The sequence below is a fragment of the Acanthisitta chloris genome, unplaced genomic scaffold, assembly GCF_000695815.1.
Source record: "Acanthisitta chloris isolate BGI_N310 unplaced genomic scaffold, ASM69581v1 scaffold12055, whole genome shotgun sequence".
Taxonomy (NCBI): domain Eukaryota; kingdom Metazoa; phylum Chordata; class Aves; order Passeriformes; family Acanthisittidae; genus Acanthisitta; species Acanthisitta chloris.
The window spans coordinates 33,609-51,809 of NW_008673215.1; the positions used below are offsets into that span (position 1 = coordinate 33,609).

Sequence of the window (18,201 nt, forward strand, 5' to 3'; positions counted from 1 at the left end):
GAACAACCCTTTCAATGCAGTCCAAAATTTATTTAACCCAAAGACAGCCAGGGTGACCTGTGGCTGAATACACCCCATGGAGTAACTAGACTGAGAGGCCCAATTCTCTTCTCATTTATGCTGGATATAAAGCCAAAATCCAGGCTTGTTCAACTGGAATAAATGAAAGGAGAATTGGGACTGTGCTACCAGAGAGTTTAATCATAACAGCAAGAACAAAGCTACATGCAGGGAGCTTAATTATGCATTTGATGCATAAGAAGAATACCCATTTAATTTAATTACCATTGCTTTTATGAAGCAACTTTATAATTGAGTCCAAAGACAAAACTGTCTGAAACATCTACATATTACATATTAACATGATGGTATAGCATGTGTGGCAAGGGAAATTATGAAATGAGGACTTTTCTGTAACTCCTGAAGGTATGATAAAATTTCTTTTCAGGATCCAAAGATCAAAATAACCTGAAACTGAAAATGCCATTTATTGTTTTCACCAAATTTCTCCCGTATCAAAACCCCCAATACACTAAGAAAATGCTTACAATCATGAACACATGATACTGATTTCAGTATTGCTCTGGCAACTATAATTGCATGAACTACAGCATGAAACACAAACACCTGTATTTCCCTTTCGATAACAATAATAAAATATACTTCTTCCTTTTATTTCTGAATCTCCCTAACAACATATATGGACAAATGACAAGTTTTACAAAGGACACACTCAGTGGATTATTTGTAACATCTCTTTTTTCACCATATGAATTGATAGCTTGTCAAAAAGTCACCCACCTGGTTTATGATTTGAATCATGCAACAGCGTAAATTATGATGTGATAAGAGTCAAATACAAGTAACATATCTAATCATTGTTCTGCTTTCACAGCAGTTCAGGGTTATCTTCAGAGTAAAGATCAATGTGCTAAAAGAAAAAAAAATGAAGAACTAAAATAAAGCAAAATAATAAAGTAAATGTAACTAATGACAAATTAAAAATATTTGAAACAAATTACAATAAGCTGTCATGTTTTCACCACCATTCCTTGTCACAGAAACAAACAGAGAAGGAACAAAGCACTGCTAATGAAGCTACACTTTGAAGTAACAAAATATTGTAAAAGCCAGAGACAGCAAAGAAAAGAAATTCAAAATAAGGATATTTTTACTAAAAAGCACACAGCGAACAAATGACAAAATATCACATTCACTGCAGTCACTCCCTTCCTTCTCTATTGCAAAATGAAGGCTTCTTTTGGAAACATTCCTAGGCAATCTAAACAAGAGACTCTGCCCCTAGGCCAAGGGTTTGCAGACTCCACTACAGAACCACAAACACCACAGCACGTACAGAATGGTGCATGCAGCAAAGAGGGATCACCCTGCTGATCCGGATGGAGATGGAGATGAACTGGCCAGCAGAGACCAGAGCTGACCTTTCTGCCTGTGGAAGGTCTCACCAGCAGCTTTGTTCTCTTGTATTACAACCTCACCTTTCTTTCACAACCACCTCTCTGGCTCTCACTGGACGAGGGTGGGGGCTCTGGGCTGTGTGGAGCATGGTAGGAGTGCTGCTGCTCCACAGGTGTCCAGGTTGTGGAGGCAAGGAACAAACCAGGAACAAACCATGTAACCTGTGTTACATGCAAGTCAACAGAGGAGAACACAGCTCTGCTGTTTGTAAAATCTTGCACTGACACCAAACACTTTATCCAAGGCCCTCAGGACATCTTACTGCACTCATTATCTTGTGATCTTTTCTTCATAGTAGAGAATTGGGTTGGAAATCAGTTTTCCAGGTCCTACTGTAATAACTGGAGTGCATAGCCCCTACAGAATGCACCAAGAACTTTTCCATACCATGTGCAAAGTCACAGATCAAAACAAGGAGGTGTGAACAATGGCTTTTTTTTTTCAAAGTTTGACATTCTGAAATGTTTGTGCCAATATACAAACAGGACAAGTTACGCTGGGTCAGTTATTCTGACAAATAGTCTAAGCTGAGTAACTGGCATAAGGCCCTGACAAGATGCAAAGGTAATACAGAATTCCAGTGAACCTGCTTTCATGGCAAAGCAAAGTTGCTCTCAAACAAACCTGACTGAGTGTTGTTAAGGCTACAGTTTGACAGACCTTCCTGAAGCATGTGATTTCAGTGGGTTTTTCAATGGAACTATATAATGTCAGCAAAATGCATGATAAATGAATAACACCAATTCAGAATTAGTAGTCGAGAAGGACTGATTATATTTAATATCATTATCAGAGAATTGAAAATAATTGTAGAAATTACAGCTGATATAATTTGCAGATCACATGAGGGTTGGCTGAGAGGGGTAGTATGGAAAGGGCTACTACACACAGAAATCTAAGAGCAAAGTATTCAGGTCATAATCCTTGAGTCAGGGACAATAACCTGTAAATCAATTCCTCTGAAAGACTTTCATGGTCATGATAAACATGTTTCATGTATGATGCTGTATCAAAAAGTGCTAACATGGTTATGGATGGACAAACAAGGGAGAGTTCCAAATAAAACTGGATTAAAGTAGTGTATGAAGTTATTTTATGTCTGGATAAGGTATTTGTGAGGTTAACATAGGAACTGACCATCTTGATCTTATTCCCTCATTTTTAAAAAGAGCTATTAAGTGCTGTAAAACAGCCTAAAAGAAAATTATTTGAGGGAGCCTAAATTCACTCTTTTATGCTTCTGAAAGGCAACTAAGAAAGGACTTGGTTTCTTGACCTTATCAAAGGACAGATGTATCAGCACATCAAAGGGCACCTTCAGGTTTCCAGAGAAAGACCTCACCAGAATAAACACCTGGAAGCTAAACACATTTTAAACAGCTAAGGTGGCAATGAAAACGTTTGTAAGAGAAGTTACAGGTCCTTGTAATTTTATGCCTTCCAAATTAGAATTATCTGTTATTCTATAAAATCTGATATACTTAAAAACAATGGGTTAGGCCAAGATAAAATGTAAGAAATGGTGTGGGTTTGGCATGCCAAAGGTCAGAAGGAGCAGTGCAGTCTTCTCGGCAGGAAGAGCTCACTCCACTGAAGCCAAAGCCTCTCTAACAGAGTGGTTTGTATGGTGTTGAATTTACACTGTTAATCTTTGATTTTTCCATTGTTTTTGGTGACTTCTACCTAACATTATTTCAAAACAAACTCACCCCACATTGCACCAACAGTCAGTTACCTCCCATCCTTTACACAGCAATATCTCACCAACATATTAACACATCCTGGAGGTTACTAAGCTGTCAGTTGCTTCTTGCAACTTCTCCACTAGGAGTTTTACTGTGGGTTTTGAACATACCCCTGCCAACGGGAAGAGCTTCTGCATTACAGCACTGATCAATAAGTTGATGGCAGTGTTCCACCATGGATTCCAACTGTGCTTTGTCATAAGAAACTCCTAAGAACCTCACCAGTTGCTCAACCATTGTTGCTAGGTCCTGTAAGAGAGTATTTAAAACACAGTTTATTTTACAATATTTTAAATGGCCTTTTTTTAATGAGTCAAAATATTTTAGAATATCCTGATGAGTGCGAAAAATACAAGTAGAAATAGCACTGTCTGAAAAATTTTGCCTCCTTCCAATTTTCTGAAAATACACACATTCCAAGTAATTAGGGTAAGACAGGTTGACAGAGAACATGGTCATGTAAGCTCACCTCTTCAAACACTAGAAACTGCAGAGTAACTGTGATGCTTCCCATTTCAGAGAACACCACACCTGTGACTGATCACTTTGGAACACCAGTGCATTTTGGAGGAATTAAGTTACTCTGATTTTGATCTTGGCAAAATAAATAACTACAGATGTTAGACCAGCTCTTCTTTTACTGTTAGCCTCTGCATTCATATAGATGGAAAGGATTTGTGAGGAGGCCTCTGAGAATAAGCAGTCATTAATTAACCTCTCCAGAATTCCAGGGCTCCTCAGTATGAGTAAGACTTCTGGAGTTGAAAGGACAAGACAATAATATTTATCAGGAAGCAGAAAGATACTTGTGATGCCACCACCTTTCAGAAGCATCCACCAGTGAGCACAGCTAGGGAACATAGAATTATTCAAAACCATGGATTTGAAATAATTTCGACTAAACTTTACTTACACTGATTGTATTACATCTTCTTTCAGCACCCCACTCCATCAGAAGGCTCAGTAAAGCTGGAATTACAATTTACCCAGCTTTACTGAGTTCTGATTTTGTCTTTTTACAGGTTTAGAGACTGGAGCTGAGTTTTCCCTATGTTTGCATTACTTTTCCAGTCAAATAAACACTTGGAAGTCATTCCATTAACTCTCAAAAATATATTACTTGAGTTAGAAATGGAAACCAATGTTCTATGTAGTGTTTCTACTAGATCTCTGATTAAAGTGGATTTATTGTCCAGCTGAAGGACCCAGTAATTATGTTCACCTTATACTACATGATCATACCTAATTGTTTTCAACATCATTTCACAGAAAACAGTAAGAATAGCCAAATAATCAAAATAAATGCCAAATATATAGGACAAAATACTCATTATATACTTTTTTCTCATTGATACAGTACATGCAGCAAGACTTTTCTTTTAAATGAATGCCCAGGGCTGAGTGTAGCTAGTACTGAACAGATACACATCACTGCCTTCTCTGCAAGCAGCTTGGTGCCTAGAGATGCAGGTCAACTCCTGAGTAAATTAATATGGATGCAAAAGTGTTTAAAGTCCACAGAACCTATTAAATGCCAGTGCTTTAAAAATGGTATCAGACATTACGGAACCCACATATGGACATTGGAAGTAAACTTTGTGCTTTATATATTTTAAAACACTAGGATGCTAAATGGAATTAAAATATCATTTTGCTACATCTAACCTACCTTATGCATATCTTCATACTTGAGAAAAAGTACATTGGCATCCATGTGATGTTCCCAAAACTCTTGCACATGTTCAAACCACGAACCGTATCCTACTACAAAGACATTATGGTTGGCATGAGGAAAATGAACACTTTTGTTACTAAGTCATTTTCAAAATGGAAAAAAAACAGAGAAAAATAAATTAACTGGAGTGGTTCATAGTCCCGGGAGAATAGTGTCTCGTACTGACCCATTACCATGTAAGCAAGGAACTTAACTTTCAAAAAGAGGTTTTCTATCAGTTTGGAATATTCAGAAGAACTAACTTAGCATGAAGTTCGAATATGCAAGTGAAAATGCCACCATATTTCATGATGAACCTCTTGGAGCTCAGTATTAATAACACCTTACTGTTGAACAGAAATTGAGCCAAAATAAAAATGACACAGATAGCTTTGCAGCAGGCAAATTTCCAGGGACTCCAACCTGCATGAGGTCTTGCAATGAACATATCACACTGCAGCTTTCTTCACTTTTAAGCTAGATACAGCACTCATGGAAAGTTCCATGCAATTCCTCTATTATAGACAAAGAATTGCTAACAACCACTGTCCTTTCTTAAACAAGTATTGAGGACATGGACCTAGAAAAATGCTTCATGATCATTGCCAAAAACATGGGATGTACTGACAGAATATTCTATTTATCATTACATATTCTGCTCCTTTACTAAAATCTAAGACCTATTCTATGGTTATTTTATTAACACTTTCACACAACTTCTGTAGACATACCAGAACACAGTTTAAATTATAGTGTTATCCGTTATCTCAATTACACAAGTTCAGACTGCAACCAGATGCCCATGAGGTGTTGAGTGCTCCTGAAAACTTAAGAGTGATGTCATAGGGTACTCCCCATACATCACAAGTTGTGAGCAGGCCCAGTGTGCAGCATTGACAACGATGAGAAGATTATGCCTCCTACCTCCTGCATGCCACCAGCAGCTTGTCTTCAGTTCCCCATATCTGCTCCATGTGGTTTTAGGACTTGAAGAGCAGCTCAGGTTCTATGCTGGGAGGGCCTGTGCTCCCAGCACTGCTGAGGCAGTGGTTACTGGAAGCCCTAACCCTCCCCTCAAAATTTTATTCATTTGTTTTCCACTTATCTCATTAAGTCAACATTCTAGTAGAAGTTCAGACACTGGTACTTGGTACCTATGATCTAGAGAATGCTTTTTGTTGCCAAAAATTACTAGGAATGGAAGGAACAAAAATGGAAGGTTTCCATTGCTCTTATAAAAATTGAAAATGAGTCAGCTGATTATTTTCTATGAAACTGACCTCTCTGTCCATTGAAAATGTTCCAGTTACCAGACTTCTGCTGCATTGCTTCCACGAGATGCAAACTCTTAGCTAAATGCTAAATTTACAGTATTACAAACACTCCATTTGCAGAATTATGGCCTCAGAACACACTGTGATGTTTTATTGGCTATGGAAGGTAGTGATAAATCAGCTAGCTGCTACAAGATGAAAATATAAATTACTCTTGGGCTTCTTAAATGAAAAGAGCACCAAACCTTTCTCCTATCTTGGAAGACCTTCTAATGTGTCTTTCTTACATCTCTGGTCTAGAAGTTCTTAATCATGGGCTACAGACAAACATCCTATTCTCAGGGAATGCAAATGAAAAAACTGAAGATGGGCTGGAATGGGAGGAAAGCATTAACCCTCTCTGCAGACTTGCAGGAAAAAAAGCAGCAACCGTTTTTAAGGCCTGTTAAATAACCTCCATTGGGGTAGGCTTTACTTCTTTCTTGCCTTTAGTATTTTACACCATCTTCAGCATCAACTCCTCTAAATTCCAGGGTGAAGAACAGTTTGATGCTCTGAATCTAGAGATCATCTTGCTCTCAGAGGAGGTGTACCTGGTGAATTCTTGGTGTCACATTAAGGTATCAGAGAAGATTTTGTAGAGAAATAGAAGGCAGTAGAAAATGTTTCTCTTCCTAGCTAGAAAGTGTGGCAGCCCACTGTCAAAAAGCCCCATGGCAGGCAGTTATGCAAGAACATAGGGCTTGCCCTCCCTGTAAGTTTACTGAGCTAGTGCAATGGAGCTAACTCCAGGCAGTGTAGCCTGAGTGGGAACACGGTGGGTGTGTAATGAAACAGCCTTTGCTCAAAGGAGTTACTGGGTGAGCAGCTGAAGAGCTCCTGTAAAGCAGGGTATTGTAGTCTCATTACAGAGTTGTATTTTTCAGAGAGTAGCAGACTGCAACTGCCTTCTTACAGGGTCTCACTTCAGCTTACTGATGCACTCCAGAGCAGTCTCATGCAAACCAAAGATTTTTGTGTGTTAACTAATATCTCACAAGGGACAGACCTTGAGGTTCTGGATGAAATTAAAATATTAAAGGAATTACCAGGAAAAGAACCTCAAACTTGAGGAATAGAAAGTCTCCTGAGAAGTAGCTAACAGTGAGGTATAACTGAAATCAAATGATGCTAGGAGTATTCACCACGTTTTACAAGGCACCTGGTACCTTGCAGACTGAATTTTAGAAGAGTAAAGCAGAGTTTTGTCTGACCTGAGTAGAACACTGCTGAGCCCATGGGGCAAATACTGTAAGGCAATTATACACAAAATGCATGGCCATGACAAATCTAAGTCCATGCAGCACTATCTGTAGCAACCTCCTTGCTGTATATACAAAACAAATGCACCTTTATCCAGTTCATTTCTGTACTTGCAGAAGGAATGCAGAGATGAAAATAAATGTGTGTGTACAGAAAGAACAGGTCCTTACACTTGTCATTCATAAACCTTCTGCAGAACTCCTGAAACGTTCCTCTGTAGCTCATGGTCCTTAGGGAGCGGTGAAACTGGTAATAAGACACCACGAGGTCTTTGGGGTTGCGAGCCATGTATATTACCTGTGATGGGGGGGAAACATCATCTTATTGAAAGCTTTTTCTCCATCCTGTTTCCCAAAGCACTTAGGCAACTGCTGCCAATATAGCTAAACAAACTTGATTTAATTTCATTTTACCTTGGAATTGCCATTATGGAGGTCCGAAGGCAAAAAACGGTACGGTAGGTGGCTTTTTATGAGGCGAGGAGATGTCAGTTCCTAAAACAAAGCAGACAGAATCATTCCTTATTGAGCACTAGTTTTGGGTGCATCCTGAGCTGTCCTGAACTGTCATACTTGAAGCCCTTTACTATAGTGAGTCATGTCCACAAATTCACTTCTTAAATTAATAGGAGCCTGAGACTAGAAACAAGGTCAGGGAGTTACATCTGTTTTTCAAATATCAAATGTTTGGATAATGTGTTGGGGCTTTTATTGTTTTGAGGTTTTATCGCTTTTGTTTTCAAAGTACTTCCATTTGTAGAATCTTCTCAGAAAGAAAATATAATAGTTGAAGATTCTTAGTATCAAACTAACTTTTTTCCAGTGATGTCTCCACGACAACTCCTTGAAAAATACTTGAAGCTCTGAAAACACTACCCCTAACATCTTCACTTCAAAATTTTACCCTTGCATCTTATTTTAAGCTCATAATGAATATTTGAAGATTCTTCGTATCAAACTAACTTTTTTCCAGTGATGTCTCCACGACAACTCCTTGAAAAATACTTGAAGCTCTGAAAACACTACCCCTAACATCTTCACTTCAAAATTTTACCCTTGCATCTTATTTTAAGCTCATAATTTGGCCCAAAGTTTGATCTGAGTATGTGAATGTCTTTCAAACAGATGTTTTTCTTCTGTAATTTGAGACAAAAATTGTCTTATGACACCAATCAGCTTCTAGTATTATAAACTGCATAAATACATATTGAATCAAGTTGCTAGCACGTGGCATAGGCAATAATGTGTAATCTCAAACTAAACCTCTTATTATTGCCACCACTTATTTGCATCAGGGTAGCATCAGGTGTCATTGGATTAGGCATCACACAGATGAAAAAGAAGAGCAATCTCTGACCTCTAAATACTCTCAGCCTAAATCAGGCTGATGCTGCAGTTGTCATTGACCAGAAGCAGCTTAAATCTATCTGTGCCAGCCTTAGCTAGCTCAATTCAACAAGTACTGCAGCTATCACTGGATGGAGCCCTGTATTTTGCCTAATGATTCCAAGATATGCCTATATTAGAAGCAGTTACAGCAATGACAAGATCACACTTATATGCCATGCAATTAGTCTCGAAGGGATTCTTAATAGTGTAAAAATTATCTCATGCAAGATATTCCACAGTTCTCCTCTTAATAGTGTGAAAATCATCTCATGCAAGATATTCCACAGTTCTCAAACTACACCGACAGAGTCTGTAGAGACCCAGGATCTGTGGACCTAAAGATTTAGATGTGTAAATTCAGAGCAGTGAGAACACAGACCTACAGATCTCTGTATTTGTCGTTCCTCTTTTGCAAATTCAGGGAAGGATTCAAAGCAAATTTGCCTCACTGGGGAAACTTCTGTTTACATAAGCAAGGGAGACCTGGAACCTTTAATCAGAAAACCCACTGCCAAGATATTTGGGACATGGAGGAACATCTAAAATATTAAGCAGAGTACAATAAAGCTTAACAAAAGCAATTTTAAAATAACCTAATAGTACTCTGAATCACTCCAACAAACTGAGCAAGTCGAGTGATGAAAAGGACAAGGACACAAGATGAAATGAAATGATAAATATGGAACTGAGGATAAAGATATCCAAATGCTGAAAGACTTCCTTTGCAATATATTGTACCTTGATGATGTCCAGACCAGGAAAAGATATCCAAATGCTGAAAGACTTTCTTTGCAATAAATTGTACCTTGATGATGTCCAGACCAGGCTGAGGGTACTCTAGGACTGGAAGTTGTTCATCTATATTCATTAGTCCAATCTCATCTGGATCAGCTCCCTGACTCACTAGATATACCACTTCCTGTAGCAAGCCTGTGCCTGCATAAACCAGACAATGAAAGAGAACAGATTGCATTACAGTTCTTACCTAAACAGAAGCATATGAAGGGAGACCTAAACAGAGAAATAACAGTAACTTTTGTCCTCAACAGTCTGCTGTGAGCTAAGTCTGTAACTACTGTTCTAACATAGTATGTCAGCTCCCGTAGTTTTGTTTTGAACACATGAAAATTTCCTTTCATGCAAAAGACCTGAGTTTTTTTCTTCAATAATAATTTTAATACATTTCCATTTTCAAGCCATTTAACCTGTGAATTAGAAAGCATTTTACAAAGTTTTTCCCCTGTAAATGTTACCTAGGCAAAATACTGCTATTTCCATTTTAGAAATTAAAAAAGGAGGAAAACAGAGGTCACCCAAGTTCACAAAATGCATTAGTGGCTGCAGTGAGAAACTGCCAGTGTCCTTTATTCTAAATTGTAGGCAATGCCAGTGTTATGCAATGACTTGAGAGTCTATTTATGCCTCCACGTTATGGACTGGACAAACCACTGAATGCATCAATGCATAGTGAGTCAGTCATAAGCTTTAGAGGCCCCAGTTATGTATCTCTCCCCAGTCCAAGGACATTCACAAAGCAACCACTAGTTGTTATGGCCTTAGTGACTGGCCTTTGGAAAATTAATAGGTATTCCAATTAGAAGTTTGAACAAGGAAACTAAATTAAATGATTTTACCTGTAGGCAGGTAGGAAACCCTCAAACCATGTAAACAAAGGTACAGAGATATTTGAGAGAGGCTTATCAAGAGAAAAGCATAGGCTTCTGGTGAGAATAAACAAAGGGACAGAGATATTTGAGAGAGGCTTATGAAGAGAAAAGCATAGGCTTCTGGTGAGATGGAGGAACAGAATGGGGAGAGATCACAGCGAGCTAGCACAGAAGGGACCCCACAGTTTAGATGAAAAGTCACAAGGTACAGGACATCCTAGATACTGCAAAAGATAGACCAATCACCAGAGTTGTGAGCAGTAAGGAAAATGAGACCAGCATTTATTCACTGTTTTGTGTCATCTAAAGTAACAAGTGACTGTTCCAGAACTTGTTACAAAGCCCAAGTCTGCCTCAACATCCCATGTCCTTGGAAAGATGAGCTGTAACTCTGAGGTCATGCCTTTTGTTACTGTTTGAACTTGAAAATACTTTGTGAGCTGTGAGTAACTTGTGACAGTCACTAGTTAATTCGTGTTAACTAGCATGACTGTACACTAACAGATACATTCTGTACAAATTCTGTATTCTGTAACACAAAGAAAACTCAAGTATCATAGTTCTGATATTTTTTAATCTGAGATAGAAACAGTTAAATGAGGCTGATGGTTAGAATGAACACAGCCTGGGTACAATGTGAAAGAACATATGGCTCCAAGAATTGCTTTGGAGAGTAAGTACTTTAAGATTCCTGCTCCTTGGCTGATTGGTGGGTAAATTGAAAAAGCAGGGGGGGGAAAAAAAAGCAGATGACACTTTTACATTATCAGCACCCACAGAGACACCTGTCACAGCCTTAATACACACTTGCCCTTGAGGCTGTTCACTCTGCATTTTTAAGTTCAAGCATATATTTTATACATTAAAATTAACATTCATATAGTACTTTAGTATCAGTCCTTGTGGCTCTGAATGAGCACAACCCTTGTTCTCATTAAATATTTATTCTGACAGGAGACACCCTGGTTCTCCATAATTTATCTCTGTATTCCCAATTCCACCTGCAAAGAAAAATGCTATTACAGCAACTTTGTTCCATGATAGGAAAAGAAATAACTGTGAGGGATAAACAACACCAGGACTTTCTTGGGATTTTTGTTGCTCAGCTTCACTTCAATTGCTTCACTTGTGAGTGCAATTTGATCCTTTAACTATCCATATGAAAAATAATCTTAGAGGGGTTAAACACTCAAAACTCAACAGCATTTATGTACCCTAAGAGGCTTTTCAGTCGCTTGATACATCTCCTCCTTAGGTGGAGAAGATTTCAAACCCTCTTGAAAACAAAAAAATCCTTTTTTAAACTACAGAAGAATAAACACAAATAGGGCAGAAAATTTAAGAGCATTTTTTTGCTTTTATTACCACTTTTGGCAAAAAGCAGCCATCCCCATTGTGTCTCTGAATACAGAAGGGCCACAGGGTCGAGGCAGAACTATACTGAAACTTCAGGAGAGCAACATGTTCCCTACCAGCTCTGCACAGCTGTGCTCCCTGGCCCTCACTTCTACTTTTATGGTAGATTCACCAGAGGAGGAGGAAGGGAGGAACAGGGAGCACAGCCCTGCCATGGCCTTCCCTAGTTCTGCTCAGACCTGTGACCATGCACTACACTTGACTTTATTGCTAGCAGATTCATGGAGCACTGCAGAGCTGGGAAATGACATATTACCCATCTAACGTGGATCTTTGGAAGATCAAAAGTTTTCATCTAAATGTGTTCCCACCAAAACCAGTGACACATTGAAAGAGTAATGCTGAGCACACAGCAGGTACTGAAGGCAGTAACATAAAAATCTCCACCAAGTACATGTTCTTTAAAACAGTGTTTAAATCTGTGAGTCTCAGTATTAATTATTAGCGTGCACATATTTAAATTCCTGTGGTAGGTATGTAGTGCTGCATATACTCAGCACCCTATGCCAATTCACACAGCAAACAGAATTTCTGCAGTATTTCTTCTACAAAGGGGAGGATTGCAAGCTGACAGTTTACACTCTTGGCTTCTGGCCACACAGTAGGTTAGAATTTCTCCTTCCTACACCTGCAGTAGGATCCCTGATCCTGCTTATCTCACCCACGAATCCTGTGCTAATTTTCACCTTTGTCACTCACTGCATTACCCTGATTATTTTCCACATTAGCACTCAAGTTACTCTGCTTAGGACTTTCAGAGTGTTAATGCATATGAAAACCAGAGAATTAACTTTTGAGGGAACTGTGATTTTTTTTTAACTTTTATTCAATTACCATTTATCTCATAGACACGTTCCAAGAGCTCCAGGTAAAACATTATCATCGACCTGATTCCCTGTTCAAAAGAACAAACCAAAAATCAATAAAACCCTAAAGGCCTTTATGTATGTGATTATATACACATGACCTCCTTGCATCTCTACTAGGGCTAAAACCAACTCAAATTAAAGCTATCAGAGCTGAATATCCTTTTGGCTTAGAAATGATGACTTAACCTGGCAACAGACAACTGCCAGCCCAAATTCCAGATCTAGCAGCTAAGGCAAGACTTTCTAGCCCCTGGGAACACTAGCTGGCTGGAAAGTAAATCAAACTGGGATACTGTACCTATGCATGAGATGAAAACCCTAGACTAGAGCTAGTGGAATTTATTAAATTTGTCACAGTGTGAAGGGATGTGAGTCTTCTGCTGCAGCCCCTGATTCCCCTTTTCTGTATAAAGCATACAGATATTGGCCATTTGACCCAACTGACTTAGCAATCTCTGTGGAGATGTGCAAGAACCACCATTTTATGGGTGGAAAGTACAGTAAATTGCTGAAATTGAGATTTTCAAAGGAGATTATGTGAATAACCTCCAATAATCCCAGTCAAACACAAAACCTGGCCAGGTATAAATGTCACAGAAACTTTGTCCGTAAAAGGTAAAATGATGGTATTTGTTGGAAAGAAGAAAAAGATGAAGAAGCTAAAGGGAAAAAAAAAAAAAAAAAAAAAAAAAGATGCAGGGCTTTTCTTTATACCCCCTAGATTTCTGGCCTGGCCAAGGTAATGGCTATTCAAGGCAATGGATCTTGTGCATCTCTAGTATCTTCCATTGTTTTCTCCTGGAGTTGCTGAACACATGAGAGTGCATGGGATGGTACAGAAAGAATAAACAATCACTGACAAACAGGATTAACCTGTCAGCCTTTGGACATGAGGCACAAGTGCCCAGCAATTCTACCCTTCCTTCTTTCATCTGTGGCAGACCCATATTTCATCCTGGAGGAAGGCTGATGACCCTGCTACCTCCAAGGTCATACTGCCAAAACAGACATAGAATTCATTTACATTTATCCAATTCCAACGAAAACGGAGCCAGTCAGCATCTGAGGAACTTCAGTGCAATGCACCTGAGAAATGTTCTTCCCTGACAAGCTCTTCTGTTATGCCAATATAATGCCCCAGGAGAAAACAGTGTTCCAGTTTATCACACAATATCTGGAAAGAGGGGATGGGAAACAGCTGTGATAAGCTACTGCCAAAATTTGCAGAGTTTTAGATCCTTTCAAATTATCTGTGAACCTGCATTCCTACTCTGCATAACAAGCATGCACTAAAGCAGCCCAGTAACAGCAGTGTGAAATTGTGCTAGTTGGGATGCACTGTCCTTTTCCACGATACCTAATGATGCACAAAAATCAGGACTCATTAAAAATCTTATCATGCCTACAGCAGGCCCTATGATGACTGAGAACTCTTCCTTTGTACTCTTTCTCATGGGCAAAGCCTCAGCAGCACTAGCAAAGTCAGTTTGTGGCCACACTGCCTCTGCTTATCAGGGACTGCTGCAGCAGCAACCAGACAGCACAGCAAGACAGCCAAAACTTTGAAACACCACAGCTACTCCTTTCTGCTTCTACGCATTAGATGTCTTTCAATGTCAAATTCAGTCACTGTAGGAGGGAGAAATATTCTTTAATGCAGCTGTTCTCTGGCTCCTCTCAATACCCTCTGGCCACTGGCACACTCCTGTGAAGCCACCAAACCTCACAGATTTGTTCAAAGTGAAGCAGCAGATACAAACCCAGAAGATTTCCTGTGAAATTTTGCTTCCCTACGTGGTTTCTAATGTAGTTTCTTCTCTCATATCAGCTAACATGAGACAAAACTGCAGCCCAAGGACGCAAAGGTCTTCTGTATATTCCTTTTATTCCCCCGTTGTTTGGAAACCACATGGAAAAATCAAATAAAGAAATACTAATATTAGTATTAATAATCTAGCAATCCCAATTAGCTGCACTTTGATCTGCTGATGCTTGATCAAGTTTCAGGTAATACAATGCAACAGATCCATTATGACTCATAATTTTTTTATAGCATTGGTAGATGTAAGAGCTCATTAAAAATGAGAACTGCTAAAGCTGTCAGATTGGTCTAGCAAGTGCTGTACAGCAAAGCCCCACGTAGTAATTGCCTGCAAGCTCATTCCCCTTTCAATAATTTCAGTGTAAATCTGCAGGTAAGTATGACAGATTCATCTTCACCCTACAACAAAGGAGGGAAAATTAGATTTTTCTATTAGAAGACAAACATTTCCAAACTATAAAAATCTCTCTTCTTGAGGTCAAGCTCTCCAACATCTTCGAATTCCACCTGGCTTAAGAAAAGGGATTTTCATTATCAACTAGGGTTTTAAAAATAAAAATAACGTGTACACCTTGGCATCACATTTTTCAATTCTTCTGTTCCCAAATGAGTCTTGGGATTCAGAATAAAGACTGAAATTGTGATGCTATATTGCCACTATTTTAGATTTGATCAATTAAATATGTATTAGAGGACTCAATTTTCAGAAAGGCCTGAATACTCATCCTCTAAGATTAATACCCCTTTTACATGGCCTAAATGCCCCACAGTCAACAGTGATCTGCCAAGGGACTCTGGGGTACATGAGGAAAGTGAATCCAGACCTTCTGAAAGTGAAGGCAACAACTTAAGTAAGACTGCATTTAAAGTAAGTGTTAAACGCACAACTTCCAGCCACATTCAGTAAGCACAGTCTTAGATGTTTAGACTTATTAATCAGTTTATTTTTCCACTTGCAGCTACCAGCTTTTAAACCAGAACCAACACATTCTGCTTGTCTTTCACTAAACTCACATCAGAGAATGCAGACACGGGGCCATTAATTCTGAGTTGTGTTTTGAATGTGTTTCACCAGAGGCTATAAACAGCAAACTATGAAAACTGTATTCTATTTAGGAGTAAAATCTGCTTTCTGTTTGGTAAAAATGCTGTCATTGAACTGTTTACATACATGTATTATCCACAGAATTATTGCTGCTATGTATAATACAGTATTCTAAAGCATTGCTTTCAGGAAATGGTTACAAAGCAGTGCTATTTTTGGCTAATGCATTAGTACTATTTTTTAAAAAATGGCCTGAGTCCTAATTCTTCCTTACATCAGCACAGTAACTACTCAATAGAGGACAGGATGGACAGTCTGGAATCGACTAAAGCGTGTCTCAAACCAGGCATCAGCTGCTGAGGCAGCTCCACTTCCTTACAGCAATGCATGCAAGGCAGGATTTTCCACACCTAACACCAACAGAAGCTGCTTGGAGAAAAACACCTCCTGACACTTTGGAACATGCTGGATCCTAAAACTGGATCAACGCTGGTAAATAAAACACCCCAGGTCCTCTTCTTTGGGGGGACATGCAGGACAGCCAAACCCAGATCCACAGAGATCAATTCCCCAAAGACAGCTTCATCCAGCACTTCCTGGGGACAGCCCATGGCTCCAGCTGGGGAGCACACTGTCTGTGAGAGTGTAAAACTGCCAGGGAATGTGCTAGAAAGGAAACAGCATGGATGACAGCTTGTCAGAACCTTTGTTGTGTACTAGTTTCCTAGTGTAACCATCCATAGTGAAGTAGATAACCAGATTGACTGCATTTCATACTTTAGACTTATACAGCCAGAAGAAACATAGCTCAAGAGTTACATACTCTCCAACCATGCATCTAACCCATGGCTACTTCAATCTGTCCCAGCAGGCAGAGGTCCAAAAGACAAAGACCTCTTGCTGAGGACAGCTGGGGGAAAAAATGTTTCCTTTAATTTCTTGTTAATGAGCCACAACATCATCACATGCACTGCAGCAAGTACCAGTAAGTAGTATACTAACAGCTCCAAGAACTATGCCAGGTCCGCAGATTGCTCAAGACATAGGTATTCAAAACAACAAGCCACAAGTTTGTATTCATTTGCCTTCTTATTGAAGAGTCATGATTTTTGTCTTCAAGCTTGTCTCCACATCCATGACTTCATCACATTTAGGTGCCCCAGATTTTGTCACAGGTCCTTCACAGACATCTGCTATTGGTTGGTAACCAATACTTCTTGGTATCAAGATGAAAAGAATTTAACTTTTCTCTTTAAGCTTTAGCTGGGCTCTCCTTATCTATGGATGCTCATCATGTCTGCACGAGGTGTCATCACTAACGGAGTAACTTCACACAAACTGCTCCAATTCACTTAAAATTAGATCAGCCAAATTAGCTTAAGGAGTTTCTATTTTCAGCATCAACTCACCTAGCAAATTTTGCCCAGGACAAACTAGAATGCATCCACACAAAATACTCTGTGAGTTGTTTTCTTAAGAGAAATGACAAACAGCAGGGCAAGGACACCAACATCCTGCACTAGCACAGATGTGTTTAAAAGAGGACACCTACCCATACTTTAGATCAATTCTCTTTCAGTTTTTACTCACCAATCAAACATGTTCCCATGGTATAAGAGGGCATAAAACCTACCATGCTAAAACAAAAAATGTATAACACGTCAGGAACACAAAAATAAGCCTGCTTGCTCCCTTACCAACTATCTGACAGAATAGCATGTCTCTTCACTCTTCCCACACTTATTCAAGGTTGACCAGGTCTAAAGTCAGTCCAGTACATCAAGTTGTTACCTTCTTTGCCCAAGCTCCTCCCTTTGATGGATATCCTCATGACTCAACTCAGAGACACCTATTCATGACAACAGTGTAAGCACATAGGATCATACCAAAGGGTTGGCCAGCAGCATAGTAATTCACAGGGAGAGAGTGCTTTCATTGGCTAATATATACTGCAGGGCAGATTCTGTTTCAAATATCTAAAAAATATCTGGTAAACTTTGGCCATGTAAACTAGCAATGCTACCTCTTCGCAGTGATGAGCAAAAGGTGCATCAGCAAATTTCCAAATCTCATCTCCTCTTCAGAGCACACATAAGAAGGCACATGCCCATATGCCAGTCTTACCTGAGTTATATTCTGCCCTCCTGCTTCCTCTGGCAGTCCTATTCTCCCAACTTTTTTGAGCCTATATCAAAAAACATGCCTAAATTGCATTGTACATTACCCCAGCAGGAGCTCACAATCTCCAACAGAAAACCTCCCCACTGTGCCTAATTTCCCTTCATTTTCAAACACTGTACCAAGGATAACAATGCAGAAAAGAACTCTGCTGTAATGACAAGTCATTGTTTTTTAAAATCACTCTCAAGAACTTCATTATGTAGAAAAGGAGTGCATAGTTACCTACCCTTAGCACCACTGACCTCTAGGACAACTATATCACTGTGTCCTGTTCTACAAGTCACAATATGGTCTGTGGG

The 18,201-nt window shown here is 39.2% G+C and overlaps 1 protein-coding gene across 2 annotated transcripts in view; it reads right to left on the reverse strand.

The window, feature by feature from the left end:
• SULT4A1 (sulfotransferase family 4A, member 1) overlaps positions 1 to 9,835 on the reverse strand; it is an 11,107-nt gene extending 1,272 nt beyond the window's left edge. The window contains exons 1-6 of one of the 2 annotated variants that reach the window (XM_009074853.1): positions 9,708 to 9,835; positions 7,928 to 8,008; positions 7,685 to 7,811; positions 4,894 to 4,988; positions 3,335 to 3,473; positions 674 to 931 (exon numbers count right to left, since the gene is read on the reverse strand). In XM_009074853.1, coding sequence (XP_009073101.1) covers positions 924 to 931; positions 3,335 to 3,473; positions 4,894 to 4,988; positions 7,685 to 7,811; positions 7,928 to 8,008; positions 9,708 to 9,770 — 513 coding nt within the window. In that variant the 5' untranslated portion in view covers positions 9,771 to 9,835 and the 3' untranslated portion in view covers positions 674 to 923. Of the gene's footprint in view, positions 1 to 673; positions 932 to 3,334; positions 3,474 to 4,893; positions 4,989 to 7,684; positions 7,812 to 7,927; positions 8,009 to 9,707 lie in introns of those variants that run through there. The other variant, XM_009074852.1, reaches the window with a different exon arrangement.
• Between the last annotated feature and the right edge of the window lie 8,366 nt (positions 9,836 to 18,201).